Consider the following 17,366-nt stretch of genomic DNA (forward strand, 5'->3'; position numbering starts at 1 on the left):
ATTTAAAAATTATGGGACTACATAAAAGCCATGATTCAAAAAAGAGCCTAGACATCATCTTTCATGAAATTATCAAGGAAAACTGCCCTGATATTATAGAACCTGAGATCAAAATAAATATGGAAAGAATCCACCAATCACCTCCTGAAAGAGATCCAAAAAGAGAAACTCCTACTAACATTGTGCCCAAATTCCAGAGTTCCTAGGTCAAGGGGAAAATATTGCAAGCAGGCAGAAAGAAACATTTCAAGTATTGTGGAAATACAATCAGGATAACACAGGATCTGGCAGCTTCTACATTAAGGGAATGAAGGGCTTGAAATGTGATATTCCAGAAGTCAAAGGAACTAGGATTAAAACCAAGAATCACCTACCCAGCAAAACTGAGTGTAATACTTCAGGGGAAAAAATGGTCATTCAATAAAATAGAGGACTTTCAAACATTCTTGATGAAAAGATCAGAGATGAAAAGAAAATGTGACTTTCCAACACAAGAATCAAGAGAAGTATGAAAAGGTAAACAGGAAAGAGAAATACTAAAGGACTTTCTAAAGTTGAACTGTTTACATTCCTACATGGAAAGATAATATTTGTAACTCTTGGGATTTTTCTCAGTATTTAGGGAGTTGGAGGGATTATATAGGCACACATACACTCACACGCAGACACACACAGAGCGACACACACATAGAGAGAGAGACAGCACAGGGTGAGTTGAAGAGGAAGGGATAATATTTAAAAAAATAAAATTAAGGGGTGAGAGATGAATATATTGGGAGGTGAAAAGGAGAAATGGAAAGGGGCAAATTATATCTCATAAAACAAGCAAGAAAAAGCTTTTTCAATGGAGGAGAAAAGGGAGGAGGTGAGAGGGAAAGTGAGACTTACTCTCCTCACATTTGGCTGAAGGAAGGAACAATGTGCACACTCAATTTGATATGAAAAATCTATCTTCCACTACAGGAAAGTAGAGGAGAAGGGGAGAAGTTGAGTTGGGGGGATGATAGAAGGGAGGGCAAGTGGGAAGAGGGAGTAATTAGAAGCAAACACTTTTGAAGAGGGACAAGGTCAAAGAGAGAATAGAATTAATGGAGGGCAGGGTAGGATGAAGGGAAATAAAGTTAGTCTTACACAACATGACTATTAATGAAGTCTTCTGAAAAGCTACACATAGATAGCCTATATTGAATTGCTTGCCTTCTCAGTGGGGATGGGTGGGGAGGGAAGAAGGGAGAGAAGTTGGAGCTCAAAGTATTAAGAACAAATGTTGAGAATTGTTTTTGCATACAACTGGGAAGTAAGAAATACAGGTAAGGGGATATAGAAATCTATCTTACCCTCCAAGAAAAGAGACAAGATGAGGATAAGGGAAGGGAAGGGTGTATTAGAAGGGAAGGCATATTGAGGGAAGGGGCAATCAGAATGCAAAGTATTGTGGGATGGGGGGAGAGGAGAGATGGGGAGAAAATTTGGAATTCAAAATTTTGAATCTTAGAATGAATGAAATGAATGTTTAAGACTAAAAATAGACATTAAAATTTAAAATAAATAAATAAAATTAACAGAATAAAAAAAAGAAAAATTTTGTGCCACTGTAAAAGAATGTATTCAGCAATGGATGAAGGTCTCAGAGTATTCCTGGGTATGTATCTGTATTTTACATATGTCTTTGACAGGGCTAATGAATTTTCCTAGTTAAAAGTTCTTAGCTAACTAATAAATCTTTGCAAACTGGCATTCTGAGTCTATCAGTTATTTGTTCTGTGTTCTCAGCCCTCCTATATCCAATAGCTCTTCGTGATTTGGACATTACTCATTGGACACAGAAACCCTCTTTCCCCTTGGGTGACAAAGGAAGGAGGATCAGGCTCCAGAAGCAGTGTAATTCAGTGAGGCAGGAATCTGTGCCTCGTTCTAATTCCAATACCTCCCAGGAAGGGGGCTCTAGGTACAAGCTCCATAGAGGCTTAGGTGAACAAAAAAAAACAAGGGAAAAATACTTCATTTGGGAGGGGTTCGTGTTTGAGAAAACAATTTAGCTCAAAGCATAGCCACTTATCTATCTATTTTTACTTTTGAGGTGATCATTACAACTTGGGCATTCTTAATATTTGTTATATAATGGACATTGTAACACTGTAGCAGCCTTGGAAACGTATCCCCATTCTTGAAAAAATGTTTTCCAATACATAAATTTCATTACATAGGAATATAAAGGAAACCAATTCCATTGACATCATTATAAAAATGTTTTTAAAAATAAAAGTTCACAGAGCCCAGGGAAATTCTCTTTTTACTGGAATACCATAGCAACCTGTGATAACATCTGAGACTAGTGGTCTATCCAGCTTAGAAGTCTGCCTTTGACAATTTTAAAAGTTATTTTGGTGAAAGTCCATCATGGGATTCAAAAAACAACTTTCATTACTAGTATAGTATAGATCTCATCTCTTAAACCTAACCTGTTGACATATATTTTCAGCCTTTCTTGAGATTAATGAATTACATGAATTTTATATAATATTTTTGTGCATCCCAAAACAACGTCTTTCCAGCTTCATGGTATATTCCCTTTCTGGGAGGAGAGGTGGGTGAAGTCCCCTCAACTTTGCCACTCATGATCATAAAAGTCAAGTTCTAACATCTCTTGCCGTTTATCTACCTGTCCACAATTACAATCATTTCCTTCCTACATTCTGTTGCTACATAAGAACAGCTTCCTGCCTTTCCATTTCACATTTAGCACTCAGATTATATGCACTGCCACTGTGATTAGTAGCTACCCCTTAGGTCAGTACTTGATCCCTGACCAATTCCCCTGCCACAAAGAGGCTCCTTTGAGGGAATGCAGAAGGAGTCAGGAATCACATGGTCCTCACCTCTGGAAGAGTTCTCTGCAGCACATGTAGATCTCATAGCTAGGACCGATGAAATCTGTTGTGTTCAAGAAAGAGGCACAGTTGGCCTCAGGTCCTCTGGGAACATAGAAGATTCCTGGATGAAGGAGATAAAAAGTATTGGCCAAGAAGGAGGCCCCAAACATACATTCTCTGTCCTTTGGAATGCAAACTCATAACCCTTGGGAATTTCCTTTATACTATAGGATTGGGTTACCTTATTTCAACCCAGATACTTGGATAATTAGATTATGCCCTGCTCAAAACCAAAAAGTAGCTATGAGGAAAGTTGACAGAGGCACCTACCTGCCACACAGGCATTGACCAGAGATACACAGGCCCCTGTCAAGAGGGCCCTCGTTACCAGTTTGGCAAAGTCACTCTTCCGTTTGGGCACCATTGAAGCTTCAGGGATTGGGAGAGAAAAGGAACTTAGTGTTGGTACTTCATATTCCAGAAAATCAAGCCTACTGTGAGTCCCCACTGACAATAATTCAAAAGAATAAAACATGCTTCAAAATCATCTGTATCCTCTGCAATCTCACCACTAAGAGGCCAGATACAAAAGTGACCCCGAGTGGCTCCATGAATTGCTACGAATCTGTTCTAAGTGATTACTGGTCTGGAGATTTCCAGGAACATGTGTATCCAATGCAAAAGTTTCAAGGTAGGATTGGCTGACCTAGTTAATTCCAGGGCCAGCCTATGGCAAGGCCAAGTCTTAGCAAAGGCACCTTAATTGTTCCAACATCCCAAGGGTCCTATGGTTCAAGTTTGATTTGAGGTTGCTCCAGATTGGAGCAAACCCCCTGCACCTCTCCCAGTCAGAATTTCCAAGGCTTGGCCAGAGTCAGATTAACCTCTAGAGAGAGAGGGGAATAATGTCCTATTCATTCAGTCCTGGCCATAATGTATGTGTCTTCCTCTCAGAGGCTGTCTCACATTTAATCAATAGTTAACTTTCAGAATCAGTGCAATGCAGAGGAGTACTGAGCAGGAGAGGGGTGAACACAATCTCTTATGAACACAACTCAATAAGCAGCCAAATCTATAAAGCTAATGATTCTGTCCCTGAAAATTACCGAGGCAAAAATAGATAGGGAGTTTCCCTTCTCTGTGCCTTTGGCATAGATCCTCTGTGGACTTCTGCTCCAAGAGGGATAGCCATGGCTGCAATCTAAACACAGAAAGTACTTTGGCTGTTAGATCACAAATAAAGCAGGAAAATTTGCCTGCAATTAGCATTTTACTCATTAAGTGTCAAAGATATAAATGTTGCTATAATACTTTTCATCATAGATCAGAATTCATTCTAATGTGGATCTATCTTAGACACAATCTATCTAAAGATAAATGGTTACTCAAGAGAGGGGGAAAGGGGGAATTGAGGATGGGAAAATCCCTTTTAATTTAAAAGCATCTCATCCACAACATGATGGTGAAACTAGACCAAAGGTGTCATACTCAAATAGAAATGGAGGCTATTAATCCTTATACAAGACTTCCTGTGAGCAGCATATTGACTTAGTTATTAAAATATAGTATCATCTATATTTTGTGATATTTTCACTTGTTTTGTTAAATATCTCTCAGTTACACTTTCACCTGGTTCAAGCTACATGTGTCTTGTGACTCCACGTCTGACATCTCCAAGGATAAACAGAAATCTCCCTGGCCCACTTTTCTCTCTCCTTAACTAACTGCTGCTCTGGTATTTCCAGTTGGGTTGGTTTATGTTAGCTGCCCTTTATCTGCCTAGGTGCACCTGCCTTTGTAGTATCAGGGCTGCAAATTAAAAGGCTTTCAGTATCTTGTTGAAGCCCTGGGTTGTAGCCTTCAAGAGACACAGGGATTTCCTGTAACTCACTTAAGCCTCTTAATATGATCCCCACAGAAATGAAATTAGCAAATCCACACAGTGCAAAAGTTGTGATGATTTCTGCTCTCACCTGGAAGAGAAAAGAACTTTAGAGACATGTATAAGTATGTGTATGTATATATACAAATGTGTATATGTGTGTATATATGTACACATACATATATGTGTCTGTGTAATTTGTGTGTACTACATGTATACACACAGGTCATCTACTTGTGTACATATACATGTATATACACGTATACAGTGTATATATATGGCATATATAAGCTGTCTATATATATACATACACACATATGTGTTTATGGCTTAATGGATAGAGTACTAGGTCTGGAAGATTTGAGTTCAAATCCAGCCTCAAACGATTATTAATTATGTGACCCACACAACCTCTGCGTGCTTTAGTTTCCCCAGCTGTAAAATGAGGATATTAATAGTACCTAACTTGTTGTGAGGATCAAATATAAAATATTCGTGAAGCACAGGGCTGGGCACATGGGAGCTGCAATACAAATGTTAACAGCATGCACATACATATACATCTACACACATACTGGAGATGTTTTCACAGAGGGAGACAATGAGGGAGAGAGATAGAGAAAGAGAAAGAGACAGAGAGACAGAGAGAGACAGAGAGAGAGGTGGGAGAGAGACAGAGAGAGAGAGAGAGAAAGAGAGAGAGAGAGAGAGAGAGAGAGAGAGAGAGAGAGAGAGAGAGAGAGAGAGAGATCATCAAATTACAAGTCAAGGAAACCCAAAGGGTTAGTCTAAGACTCTAAGCGAAGAAGGAGTGAGACTACTGCAACACCAGAAAATTATCCCTCTGACCAGTCAACCACTCAGTGTTAGACTAGAGGGAAAAAAATGACAAAAGATGAAGCAGAAACAATACAGGCCTCAAGGAAGTTCAAGGTCCTAAGGCTTCTGGATTTGCCTTGCTGGTCAGCACCATCTTGCAGCTTATTTTAGGGCTCATCCTAGGGACCTAGAAGAGGGACCTGGAACCTGCCCCAGCATTTCCCATGGCAGTTTCTTTCTGCACATGGGTAGCCTTGGTTTGGACCCTATAGTGTTTCATATATCTCTGAATGTAGCACTTACTGAAATCCACTGCTTCTCACCCCCAACCCATTCCTCAATTCCAGAGAGACGTTTGTCCTTGTACTGAGACAACTGTTCATAGGCCACAAACTCATTCAGAAAGAACTTGATCCCCAGCAGCTCAGCTACCATTGGACAGTCTGCCCAGTCCACACCCATCATGAAAGCGATGGGTCGTAGAATGTAGGAACAGATGACCTAAGAGAGAGAATGAGAATGTGTGTCTATCTAGGATAAGGAAAAATAAGTGGCAAAGGTCAAGTAAGAATGTCTATGCCAGTGGCAGCTAGGTGGCACAGTGGAGAGCACTGGCCCTGAAGTCAAGAGGCCTGAGTTCAAATATGACCTCAGACAATTACTAGCTAGCTGTGTGACCCTGAGTGAATCACTTAACCCCAATTGACTCCAAAAGAAAGAACATCCACCCCTGTAGCCAGTGCTCAATCTCTCCCATCCTTCCAGTTGTCTCTGTAGGTTTATAGGATCAAGGGTACAACTCATTACTAGTATCAATCTGACAACATTCCAGAGCAATGGACTGTGATGGGTCACTGTGACATACATTACCTGGAAGGTGAGTCCCTCTATGTTCACCATCTCACCCATCCAGGAAAGGGCAGCATTGATAAAGGCTAACACAGCCAAGAAGGCGATGAGGTTGACAGCAATGTTAGCAATGAGTCCTATAGAGTCTGCAGCTCCACTGCTGGCAGCTTCTAGAATGTTCTTCTGATCACTGTGATTGTCATCAAAGATAACAGGTGAAAAAGAACAGTTGGCAACTCTGTGTGTGTGTGTGTGTGTGTGAGTGTGTGTGTGTGTGTGTGTGTGTGTGTGTGTGTGTGTCTTGTGGGGGGTTACACTCAAAGGAACTAGCTTTGAATTTGCTCCATGGAGGACAGGGGCGCTCAGAAACCTCCTCAGTGAAACTGACTCTGAGCTACCATCAGAAATAAGTGTTACAAAACCAATCAATCTACAAATAATTAATAAGCATCTATTCTGCTGAACTTCATAGACAACAGGCCAGAGGATGTGCCAATGTTAGGAAAGGAGGCAGAATTATTTGGAAACAGTGTAGGGGAAGGGAAGAGCAGACTCTTCTTACCATGGCACCTCAGCCAGATGAGACATGGAACCCCATTTCACAGCTCTCTTCTGCCTCTGTACATGGCCCCTACACCACAATCTCCCATGTAGTGTGTTTCATTGACTCACCCATGGGAGAGTTTTACCCCTTCCTTATTCTTCAACTTGGATTCTTCCACTTCTGGGTAGACGAGCTTAGACAAGGCAAGAGCACAAGGAGCAGCCATCACAGAAGCAGAAACCAAGGATGCAGGATCAATCTAAAAGGTCAAATCTTAAGGTCACTGTCTGTGCAAAAACCAAGTATGCTAGCCAATTGGTGCCAAGGATTTCCCTGTGGCTAGGACATATTGTTATCTACAAATAAACTGAAAACAACCAAGAAACATGGCAGAAGGGAACCTAGCATGATAATAATAACAACAAAAACAAAAATAATAACTCACATTCTGAAAGCTCTTCAATGATTGGAGAGCACTTCCTTCCTAAGAACCTTATGAAGTATTTATTGAAAATGTTATTATCCACATTGACTTCTAGGCCATAGAAGAAGAAGAACCATGGTATATGGAGAGGGTAGTATTTGGGGTAGAAGAGGACAGTCTCTTGTTCAAGATGATATATTCTTTGGGTTATCATACTGAGGAGAGAATCAACGTCCTCCCAGTACATCAAGACTCAAGTTTGAAATGCTAGTTCTATAATATGTGTTCATTCCTGACTTCCTGCTAGCTGATTACACCCATACAGGAAAGTCTTAGGACCTTGAAGCACCTTAGCTGAAGCTCCCTAGGGCCCAGGCATACACCATAAATGGAAAGAGCAGGAGGAGCCTGAAATCAGAAAAGCTCCTTGAGGAATTTCTCTGGGGAATGGCTACTGCCTCTGTGAAAGACAGCATGGCATTCTGGTTCACGCAGGATCTAAGTGATCAATGCCTACCCCAAAAGAGATGTAGACTCCCATCACAGTGGCTGAAATGGTAGCGAAACCTGCAGTCATAACAGCATGGACTTCTGAGAATGTCATGTCTGACAGGTATGGCTGAATCAGCATAGGGGCCTCCAACTGGAAAGAAGAAAAAGTGAGTTGGCCTTGGACACATGAGTGTCTCCAAACACCATCATTCTCATTACTCTGCCCAAGACACAGAATGTATTCTCCCAATGAGGAAACTCTTTAAGGTTTATAAAGCACTTTCCTCCCAACAACTGTGTGAGGTAGGTATTCCAAGAATTATTATCCCTAATGACCTAGAAAGAGACGCAATGGTATGTTGAGAGGGCAGTATTTGGGATGTAAGGAAGAGGAAGATAATCTCTTATTCATAGATTTATTGTTCCTTGGGTTTTCCTTCATTGGCTCACTATGCTGAGAAAAGAATGGATGATGGATGCAGATCTAGGAATCCCTTACCCTTCTCTTCTCCTCCCTCTCTATGTCAGTGTCATTTGTTGTGGCATTTAATCAGCATGGCACTTTGAAAAGAGCAAATAATTTGGATTAAGAATTCGCACCTTGGTTCAAATCCCACCTTTTCCATTTACTCCCTGTGTGAACTGGGGCAAGGCATTTAACCTCCTCAGACTTCAGTTTCTCCTTCTGTAAAATAAAGGAGTTGCACTAGATAGCCCCTAAGGTTCTTACTACCTCTAAATCTATGATTCTATAAACCCATGATCTTATGCTGCCTTAGATTGTTAGGGGATGTTCAGAGTCCTCAGTGAAACTGACTCTGAAGCAGTATCAGAAATCAGTTCTACAGGGCCAATCAATCAATCAACATCTGTTCCTTTACTGCTAAGTTATAAGTTCCTAAATGAAGACACTATTTTTCCTATTTCTTCTGTGCCTTCTGAGCACACTGCATCTAACTACAAACTAGGCATTTAATAAATATTCTTTGGATGTTGAATGAAGTATAGACCTACAGCCAAGGTCTACCTTGTCATTAACTCTATGCCATTGGATGAGACACTAGTCCTATTATCCAGTTATGCAGCCCGAAGCATGTATTGAACACTAACTATATACTGATATTTCTAAGACATTGAGGGAGGGAGAAACACAGTTCCTGTGATGAATGAAGCATATGGAAGACAACCATTAAATCCTTATGGAAGTAAAGGAAGGAGGAACAGAAGGAGAGAAGACTTAGTCATGAATGATTAGAAAGTTTGGACTAATATAAAAGTTTGTAAATAAATAATAAATGAATAAACAAATAAACATAGAAATAACCTATGAAAACTCACATCCTCTTTTGGTTGTACTTGACACAAGTAATTTGAGGATGGGTGGAAACTAAAACTCAGCAGAGATATTCATGGATATAGGGAAATGCAGATTGACAGAAAAATATGATAGAGGTCATAAGGAAGCCTACATCATCAATATTCCCCTTCAAAACAGCAAGAGAAACACTAGAAAAAAGAAAAGAATCATAACTTTCAAAATAAAATATAAAAATCCACCAAAACTTGATGAACCAAAGAAAAGCTCTGAATGACACAATACAAGGTGTCCAATAAGTGAAGTCTCTTAAAATTAAAGCAGATTTAAAGCTTCTCTAAGACTTTGGGGATATCCTGTATTATAAAAACGAGAATAAGAGTATGTAGCTATCAGTCACTTTTTACTAAGTACCTTCAAGGTGAGAGGCAAGATGAGTAAGTTGGGGAGCAGCTAGCATCCTACTAGGGGTTCCACTCATTTTGTTCATCCTACCATTGTAAAGAGCTCCCTTGCATTGGTTGCATATTTTCATTGCTTGACTTTAAAATTCAAGTTTTGTGTTGAAATTACGTCCCCCAAAAGTAGTGCAAGTGCATTGGTTCTAAGTGCAAGCATGCCAGAGTCAGTGATTCGACTTAGTGAGAACATAAAGGTGGGAGATAAACTTCATGCTGGAATGACTGTGGCTACTGTCCATCATAAGTTTAGAGTTAATGAATCAATGATTCTTTATATCCACAAAAAAGACGAAAGTGTTCCTAAATGTGTGAGAATCCCTTCCAGAAAGTGCTAACATAAATGCTGAAATGCATGATGAGGGGATTGAAAAAAATGAAAAAGGGACTAAGTTTGTGGCTAAATGAAATGATGAAAGAATGAATAAGAGTAGCCAATATGGCAAGCACCCTCTTGAAAGCCCAACAAGTTTATAAGCATGTTACAATAGCCCAAGAAAATAAGAATCTTTTTGTGTAAGCTAGCCTGGGGTGGGTATATTGTTTTAAGTTATGGAATGGTTTAACAAATGTGAAACTTTCTAGGAAAGCTAGTGGTGAAGAAACAGTGAGGTCAAATGTTGAACCAAGTGTGTGTCTAGTGCACACCTCTGGAGGCAAAGGTCCAAGGATATGGGAGAAGATGTCTCTGACATCTTGCAGGAGAAAGTCCCAGGAGCTGATGAACGAGGAGTTAGATGAGTTGACTCTGGAAGTTTTTCAGGACAGCAAGGACAACGATAATGAACTAGCTTCCAAGATTGTGTCATTCATAATTTCCAAGCTTAAATGGGACGTTGGCATAATCAACCAGCTGGCTAGAGACATCGAAGCTCCTGATGCTGACACTGATTGCAGTCTCAACACTAAACATGAACTCGCCTCAGCTATGCTCCCATACTCTCAGATCCTTAAAGATCTCAAAGAGCCCCTGAATCAGACATAGCTGATGGACCATTTAACTTGGAGAGTTCTTCACACTCTCCAATGCCATCCATCGGCCATAAAACATGGGATGTCAGAAGTGATGTTGAGACCTCTGTCTTCTGACAACAGTGACTAAAGTCCCATCAACCTCTCCCTTGTTTTTCAGAAGTAAGGTTTTATTGTAAAGAATTGTATGCAGAAAAGTATATTTTCAGCTATCTCTAGAGGAAGATTACAGTTGTTGGTGGTCACAGGAACTTAACCCCTTATTTCCCATAGCTTCAATTTATCATCATTCATGTTGTTAACTTTCCTACTGTTTTCTAGCAATGGCACTCCCATGAAAGTTGAGGATTGACTGCATTAATGGCAGACCAATATGGGGGCCAGCCTTTTCTCTCTTCCCATTACCGATCCCTCTGTTCCTGGGGCTAAAGGAATAAAAATGATACTTAAGCCAGGAAGTGCTTTGAGAGTCCTAGGATAGAAAGAAGTCAAGGTATTCTCTAGCCATTCTGCCTAAGGAAGTCGAGAATCTGACTGAAGAACATCAAACTGTATGTCAAACTATGACTATATTGAAACCAAGACGTTATGTGTTGCTTACCATACCCACAAATATGTTCCCTGCCACACTCACGGTCTCTGGGGCTGTGGTACCCAAGGTAATTTGCAAAATCCAAGCAATCTAAGAAAGAAAAAAAAAGGATCATATCATAGTAATACCCTCTCATTTCACAGATGAGGACATTAGGACCCAGAAAGATCAAAGGTTGTTATGACAATAAAAAAAATAACCCTAAGTAAACCACTTTAAAAACTTTGAAGTTCATATAAATTGTGAGTTATTATTGTGTGTTGGGGAGGGGAGGACAGATTTGTTCAATTACATGAATCAGGCACATTCTTTATTGGGAATACCTGAAGCTTAAAATAACAGAAAAAGTCAATTGAATAAAAGAATGTATTTCTTTTTAAAAATTAATTTAATAGAGCAGCCTAATTTACTGAAATTGGTCCTGGTGCTACTTAGAAGGATATAACACTGAATTGTACTTCAGCTATTTGTGTGTGTGTGTGTTTGTGTGTGTGTGTGTGCGCATGCATATGTATTTATGTGTATAGACACAGCTATACCCCAGACTTGAGTACTTTCTAAAGCATTTCAGCCCTGAGACTTCACCTGTTTGGATTCCAAAGATCACAAAGAATGGGTTATCTCATGACCTGAGTAGGAACAGAACCCACCTTTACAATCACCCACTGCATGATTCCCAGGTAGTAGAGGATGGACATCACACAGCTAAAGAAGACAATGATTGGTAAGACCTAGAAGGAGAATGGCAAGATGTATTTAAGAGAGGAGATATGGTATTTAGATCTCATTCCTACACCTTTACACAGATAACTCCCCTTCACTTACATTACAGTCATGTCCAGTCAAAATAGCCAAATTGTTGCCCCCAGGACATGGCATTCCATCACCCTTTAAAGGGCCTTTGCACAGGTAGACCCCCACACCTAGAATGCACTCAGCTCTATCTCTTTGAATCCTCATTTGCCTCAAAGCTTAGGTCAAGGGTCACATTTTAAATGAAACCTTTACTGATTCCACCCAGTTGTATGTCATTCTCTACCCCCATGACCATTTACTCGTTTTCCTTTTGTTATTTATTTCTTTGTAGACTTAGAGATGTTCCTTTTGTGTCCTCTGATAGAATATAAATTCCTTGAGGGCAGAGACTGTTTCATTTTGGTCTTTATAGCTAAGCACCTACTACAATATCTGGAACACAGGTACAACATTTGATTAATGAATGTTTTCTGATTGAATGATTGATTATATGATGACTGTATGCCACACCACCTTAGGAGGTCAAAGCACCCTGGGAACACTAGGTCCAATACAGTGCCCAGCACAGAGCAAATTCTCAATGACTATTAAATACAAGCTAATTTAGGAGGAAAGTGAAACCATACCAAACTGACTTGAACCTTACTTTCCACCAAAAGTGAATCTAGTTTCTGAAGGTGATAGCCATCAAAGGAAACCCAAGGGTGCCATTCCACATTTTGTCTTTCCTCTTCCTCTGCCCCCACTCCCCCACCCCAGGACTTTCCCTCAGTCCAAAAGTCTTATGGGATGCAGCCCTTTCCCACTCTTGCTGCTTGAGTTCATACAAGATTTCAATGAGATGGAAGTTAACAACTCTATCTCTTCCAGTGACATGGAAGATCTCCAGGCCTTGCCTCCTGCCCTTGTCCTTCCCTCCCAAGGTCCTCCAGGTCTTACCGATGCTCTGCTTCCATACCACGTAGTCCCCTAAAGACACCTGGGCCTTGCCATTCACCGTGCCATACTCTTGTGTAGTTCAGCTGTGTTTTGTCTTATCTCTCCCATCTGGAGAGTGGACTTTCTAGATAGCAAAGACTGTCTCACTTTTCCTGTCTATGTTTTGCTCACTGCTTGGAGCAGAATGAGAACTTAGTCAATGAGGAATTAAGATCCTTGCTATTTTTTGTACCTATTGAAATTCAATTAAGATCACATTGCCAGATTGACTTGGCAAGCCTGACTTCATAGGACAGCCCATCAGTTCACTTTCTTCACTGTGAGAGCTTAGATATGGCCAAAACTAAAACCAGTTGTGAAAAGCCATTTTCCCACCACACACACACATATGCACATGCACACAACACACATAGGTGCACACACACATGCACATACATGCACGCATACATGTACACACACTAACGCACATACAGTCACACACACACTCTGGCTCAGTCACTATCCACTTACTACCCATTTCTAGCCACAAAGATAGGTGTTACCTGAAAGGCAAAAACATTACTGATGAGAACATTCCCAAAGACAAAACTGGAGCCAGCCACTGTGTAACTGATGAAAACCTAAAGGGAACGAAAAACAAGGCAAAAGGAGGAAGAGTCAAGAGACAAAACATGAATCATACCCACCACTAACCTCTGTTTATGCTCATGGGTCACACAATTGGGAGGCTTATTGTGGTGACTCAAAGCAGGGTCCAGTCAAGGCCTGTGACAATGTTAATAATCCCCCTTACTGTGGCATGCATACAACATCCAAACATTGCTATTGGACATTACAATGGGGTCACCTCTGAAACTATTAGGAATCTGGTACGTGGTTGGCTGCCTTTCAGGGATGTGTCCAGTGACCACCAGTCTGATGTTGTGGACTCATGCTCTCTGGCCAGGACACACATGCTGTAGGTCACCTGTCTAGCTACCAAGTACAATGAGTTTTCCTTTCTAGGGCCTTTGGTGAAGTATCAGGTTCTGAGTTCCGTGGTAAAACAATCCACATCCAAAGAGTAAAATAGATCTCACTGACTCCTAACTGGTCCTGCCATTTCTAGATCTGAGCCAGCGACCTCTGTCCTTGGCATAGGGAGGGAGTAAAAAAAAATTCTCCCAGTGTATCTTGACTTTCCTGATTAGAATTGTTTGGTGTGTTTTTTGTTTCTTGTGGAGGGGCTGTGTTGGAATATCTAAGCAAAAAGGTTGGCTCTTACGCCACCATCTTGGCTCTGCCTTTCTCCTTGTCTATCTCATGGCCTTATTCATAATTCATTTACAAACTCCCTATGTGTTTGGATCTCCTCCTTTGAGATCTTTCCCTGGTACTCAGGATAGGATCTGAATTTCCCTTTCTCCCTTCTCTCAACCCCTCTCTTTCCAGAATCCTGAGGCACAATACAACCTAAAGCTCAACTTCCCATACCTGAACCTGTTGACCAAGCCATTGAAATGCAGCAAATCCAGGATCAGTTCGGATAACCAAGATGCCAAGAGCAAAGTCCAGCATAAGCCCCCAAAACACAGTCCTCCAGGACACCTGGGTTTAAGAAATGGCAGTTAAATGGCACAATGAAAAGAGATGGGACCTAAGTATGAATCCTTCCTGAGATACTTAGTAGCGGTATGACCCTGGGCAATACCTCCCTGTCTCAGTTTGCCCATCTGCAAAATGGAGATGACAATATAATTTTCCCCTTATTATCTAGGTCCCTATCCCAGAATCACAGAATTTGAGAGTTTGAGGGAACCCCAACAGGCATCTACTCTAATTCCTACACAAAAGGAATCTACACCACAACATGCTCAAGTGGTCATCCAGCCTCTACCTGAAGATCTCCAAGAAAGGGGAACCACCTCTTAAGAGAGCCCATCATACCTGTATATCATTTCAAATGTCATAGCTGATCCATTATTGGAGGCAACCTGAGATTTTAGATACAGTCTGAGGGCCTGCTAGCAGTCTAATGCCATGCAGAAAAGCACAGAGGTAACTAACCTGAATAATTTCAGAAATCATGGTTAATGGTTAGGTGACACCCATCCAGAGCCTCTGGGATCCCTGGAACTATTCCCTGGGCTTGAATTGGGGTCATTCCAGAACCAGGCATTCTAAGAGTTTATAAGACAACTTTTAAAAAGAAAGTTTTGCTAAGTTTGCATGATAAAATTACACTTCTGCTATTTCACAAGTATATACAAATTGTACTTAGTGATAGACAGTAAGAAAATCTACTGTCCTTTAGGAATCTAGCCAGAAAGATTCTGCTCATGCCATATGCTGTTTTATTAAACATAGAGTTTTCTGGTCCATGCATTTGACTTGACTGATTTGTTTTCTAAATTCTTAAGCACTCCCAAATACTTAAGTCTTCCTGGCTCCTCCTGATGAAAAAAGAACAGGACTGGATTCAGTAAGGCTCCCTGGCATTGCTTATCTCCCTGCTGACTCCCCACCTCACACCAACATATTTATTAATTCAGTATTGGATCTATGGGTAAATAGTCAGAGTTCACATCACCTTCCTGGTAGCCACCTGAAGGGCCTCCCAGTGATTAAATAGGAAGTCATTGGGGGAGCTTTCTTAGCCTTATATATAAACCCAAGACTTACTGAAAAATGGTTTTTGGAGCAGGCAAAGAGAATGATAAGGAACATACAGATTCCAGCAAAAGAAATGAGCTGCTTTGGCTTTTGAGCAGTGTCGAGGACCAGCCACAGGAAGAGGCCGACCAAGGCAACCACCATTAGACCCCTAAAAAGAGAAAGTAAGAGAGGCTAGTATTCACTTGAATAGCTGAGAGATAAAAGGGCACAGTAGTGAAGTCTTAAACATAATTATTCTCAACGAAAACCCACTATAATCAGCAAATAAAAATCATTTCCAGAATCGTTGGTGAAACACAATTTAGAGATGTGTAATAATTTCTCACAATTACTAATAATACTTTTTTGAAGGGGCCTGTGGTTTCACTGGTATGGGGAAATGAGAGTGTAGAAACTCCATCTGCCAGTGCAACTTGGTAACTTGACTGTAATGTACAATCTTAGAGAGTTGCCCCAGATATTGAGAGCGTGCTTCCCCATGGTCATACAAGTCAGTAAGTGGCATGGGCAAACCTTGAACTCAGGTCTTCCTGACTCCAAAGCAGTCCCTTTTCCATGCTTCTTATTCCAATGGGATAACATGTAATACATTTGACCAACTTGAAAGTACAAACATAGATGACAGCTATAGCATTATTATTACTATTTCAAACACTAATAATACTAGCTGACACATAGGATGCCTTCAGGTTTACACATCCCTTGGTGCACATTATCTTATTTAACCTAATGGAAAAATTCTCTCTTTCCCTGGATCTGCTATAATGCCACCTACCTCAGGGACTCAGAGTGGAGTTGAAAGGATCATTGATTTAGAAGTGGAAGGGGTCTTTGACGTCATCTAGTTTAATTTCCTCATTTTACAGATAGGAAACTGAGGTCAAGAGAAATGTAAGTGCTTTGCCCAGGATCACATAGGTTATAATCTTCAGAGCCAGCATTCAAACCACATACTCTGATTTCAAATCATCACCCTTTCTACTGTATCATAGTTTCTCCCAATGATGGATTTATGTAGATTCAGGCTACTATAAATTCTCACTGGCCCCTTATCCCTGGGCTTTCCATTGAACAACTTTAAAAGGATAGGGAATATCCAAAAAGAGGAAGAGTCTCAGAGTTTGCACATTACCCTTTCAAAAGACCACAAATATATTGTTGGAAATGATGTCCCATTCCTCAGTGGCTAAGCAGTAAGTCTGCTGCTAGAAATTCTAGAATTGTAAAGGGCAGATCTGTCAGCACTCTCAATAGTCCCAGGAAGTCTGTGCATATGATGCAGGAATATGGGCAAGATATGGAAGTTCTGGACCAGGATGAAAGTAGCACAGAAAACAGAGTAATGATCTATCCAACGGTTTTCTCTTCATTGTCTAATTACTTCATTGCATTGGATTGTCATTTCTCTGATTCCTGATATGGACATTGGAATGGTGAGCCAATTTATTTCCTTCCCTGAAATATCATTAGATCCTTCAGGCATGCTAACCTACATGGATGCAAGGGACAGGGCTAAACACAATGGCCCCAGTGAATCCACCAATAATCTGTCATAGGACAGAGAGAGAGAGAGAGAGAGAGAGAGAGAGAGAGAGAGAGAGAGAGAGAGAGAGAGAGAGAGAGAGAGAGAAAGAGATAGAGACAGAGAGAGACAGAGAGACAGAGAGAGACAGAGAGACAGAGACAAAGAGAGAGAGAGAAAGAGAGACAGAGACACAGAGAGACAGAGACAGACACAGAGACCAAGACAGAGAGAGATAGAGAGAGACAGAGAGAGAAAGAAGACAAAGCAGAGG

The 17,366-nt window shown here is 40.7% G+C and overlaps 1 protein-coding gene across 1 annotated transcript in view; it reads right to left on the reverse strand.

The window, feature by feature from the left end:
* The window catches only part of LOC140513128 (sodium/nucleoside cotransporter 2-like), a 39,490-nt gene that overhangs the window by 9,818 nt on the left and 12,306 nt on the right, over window positions 1-17,366 (reverse strand). Inside the window, exons 5-16 of the mRNA XM_072622483.1 lie at window positions 15,577-15,718; window positions 14,389-14,502; window positions 13,458-13,535; window positions 11,871-11,951; window positions 11,230-11,310; window positions 7,909-8,034; window positions 7,096-7,226; window positions 6,445-6,613; window positions 5,878-6,075; window positions 4,765-4,846; window positions 3,204-3,302; window positions 2,880-2,994 (exon numbers count right to left, since the gene is read on the reverse strand). Coding sequence (XP_072478584.1) covers window positions 2,880-2,994; window positions 3,204-3,302; window positions 4,765-4,846; window positions 5,878-6,075; window positions 6,445-6,613; window positions 7,096-7,226; window positions 7,909-8,034; window positions 11,230-11,310; window positions 11,871-11,951; window positions 13,458-13,535; window positions 14,389-14,502; window positions 15,577-15,718 — 1,416 coding nt within the window. The remainder of the gene's footprint in view (window positions 1-2,879; window positions 2,995-3,203; window positions 3,303-4,764; window positions 4,847-5,877; window positions 6,076-6,444; window positions 6,614-7,095; window positions 7,227-7,908; window positions 8,035-11,229; window positions 11,311-11,870; window positions 11,952-13,457; window positions 13,536-14,388; window positions 14,503-15,576; window positions 15,719-17,366) is intronic.

This window comes from Notamacropus eugenii, chromosome 7, assembly GCF_028372415.1.
Source record: "Notamacropus eugenii isolate mMacEug1 chromosome 7, mMacEug1.pri_v2, whole genome shotgun sequence".
Taxonomy (NCBI): domain Eukaryota; kingdom Metazoa; phylum Chordata; class Mammalia; order Diprotodontia; family Macropodidae; genus Notamacropus; species Notamacropus eugenii.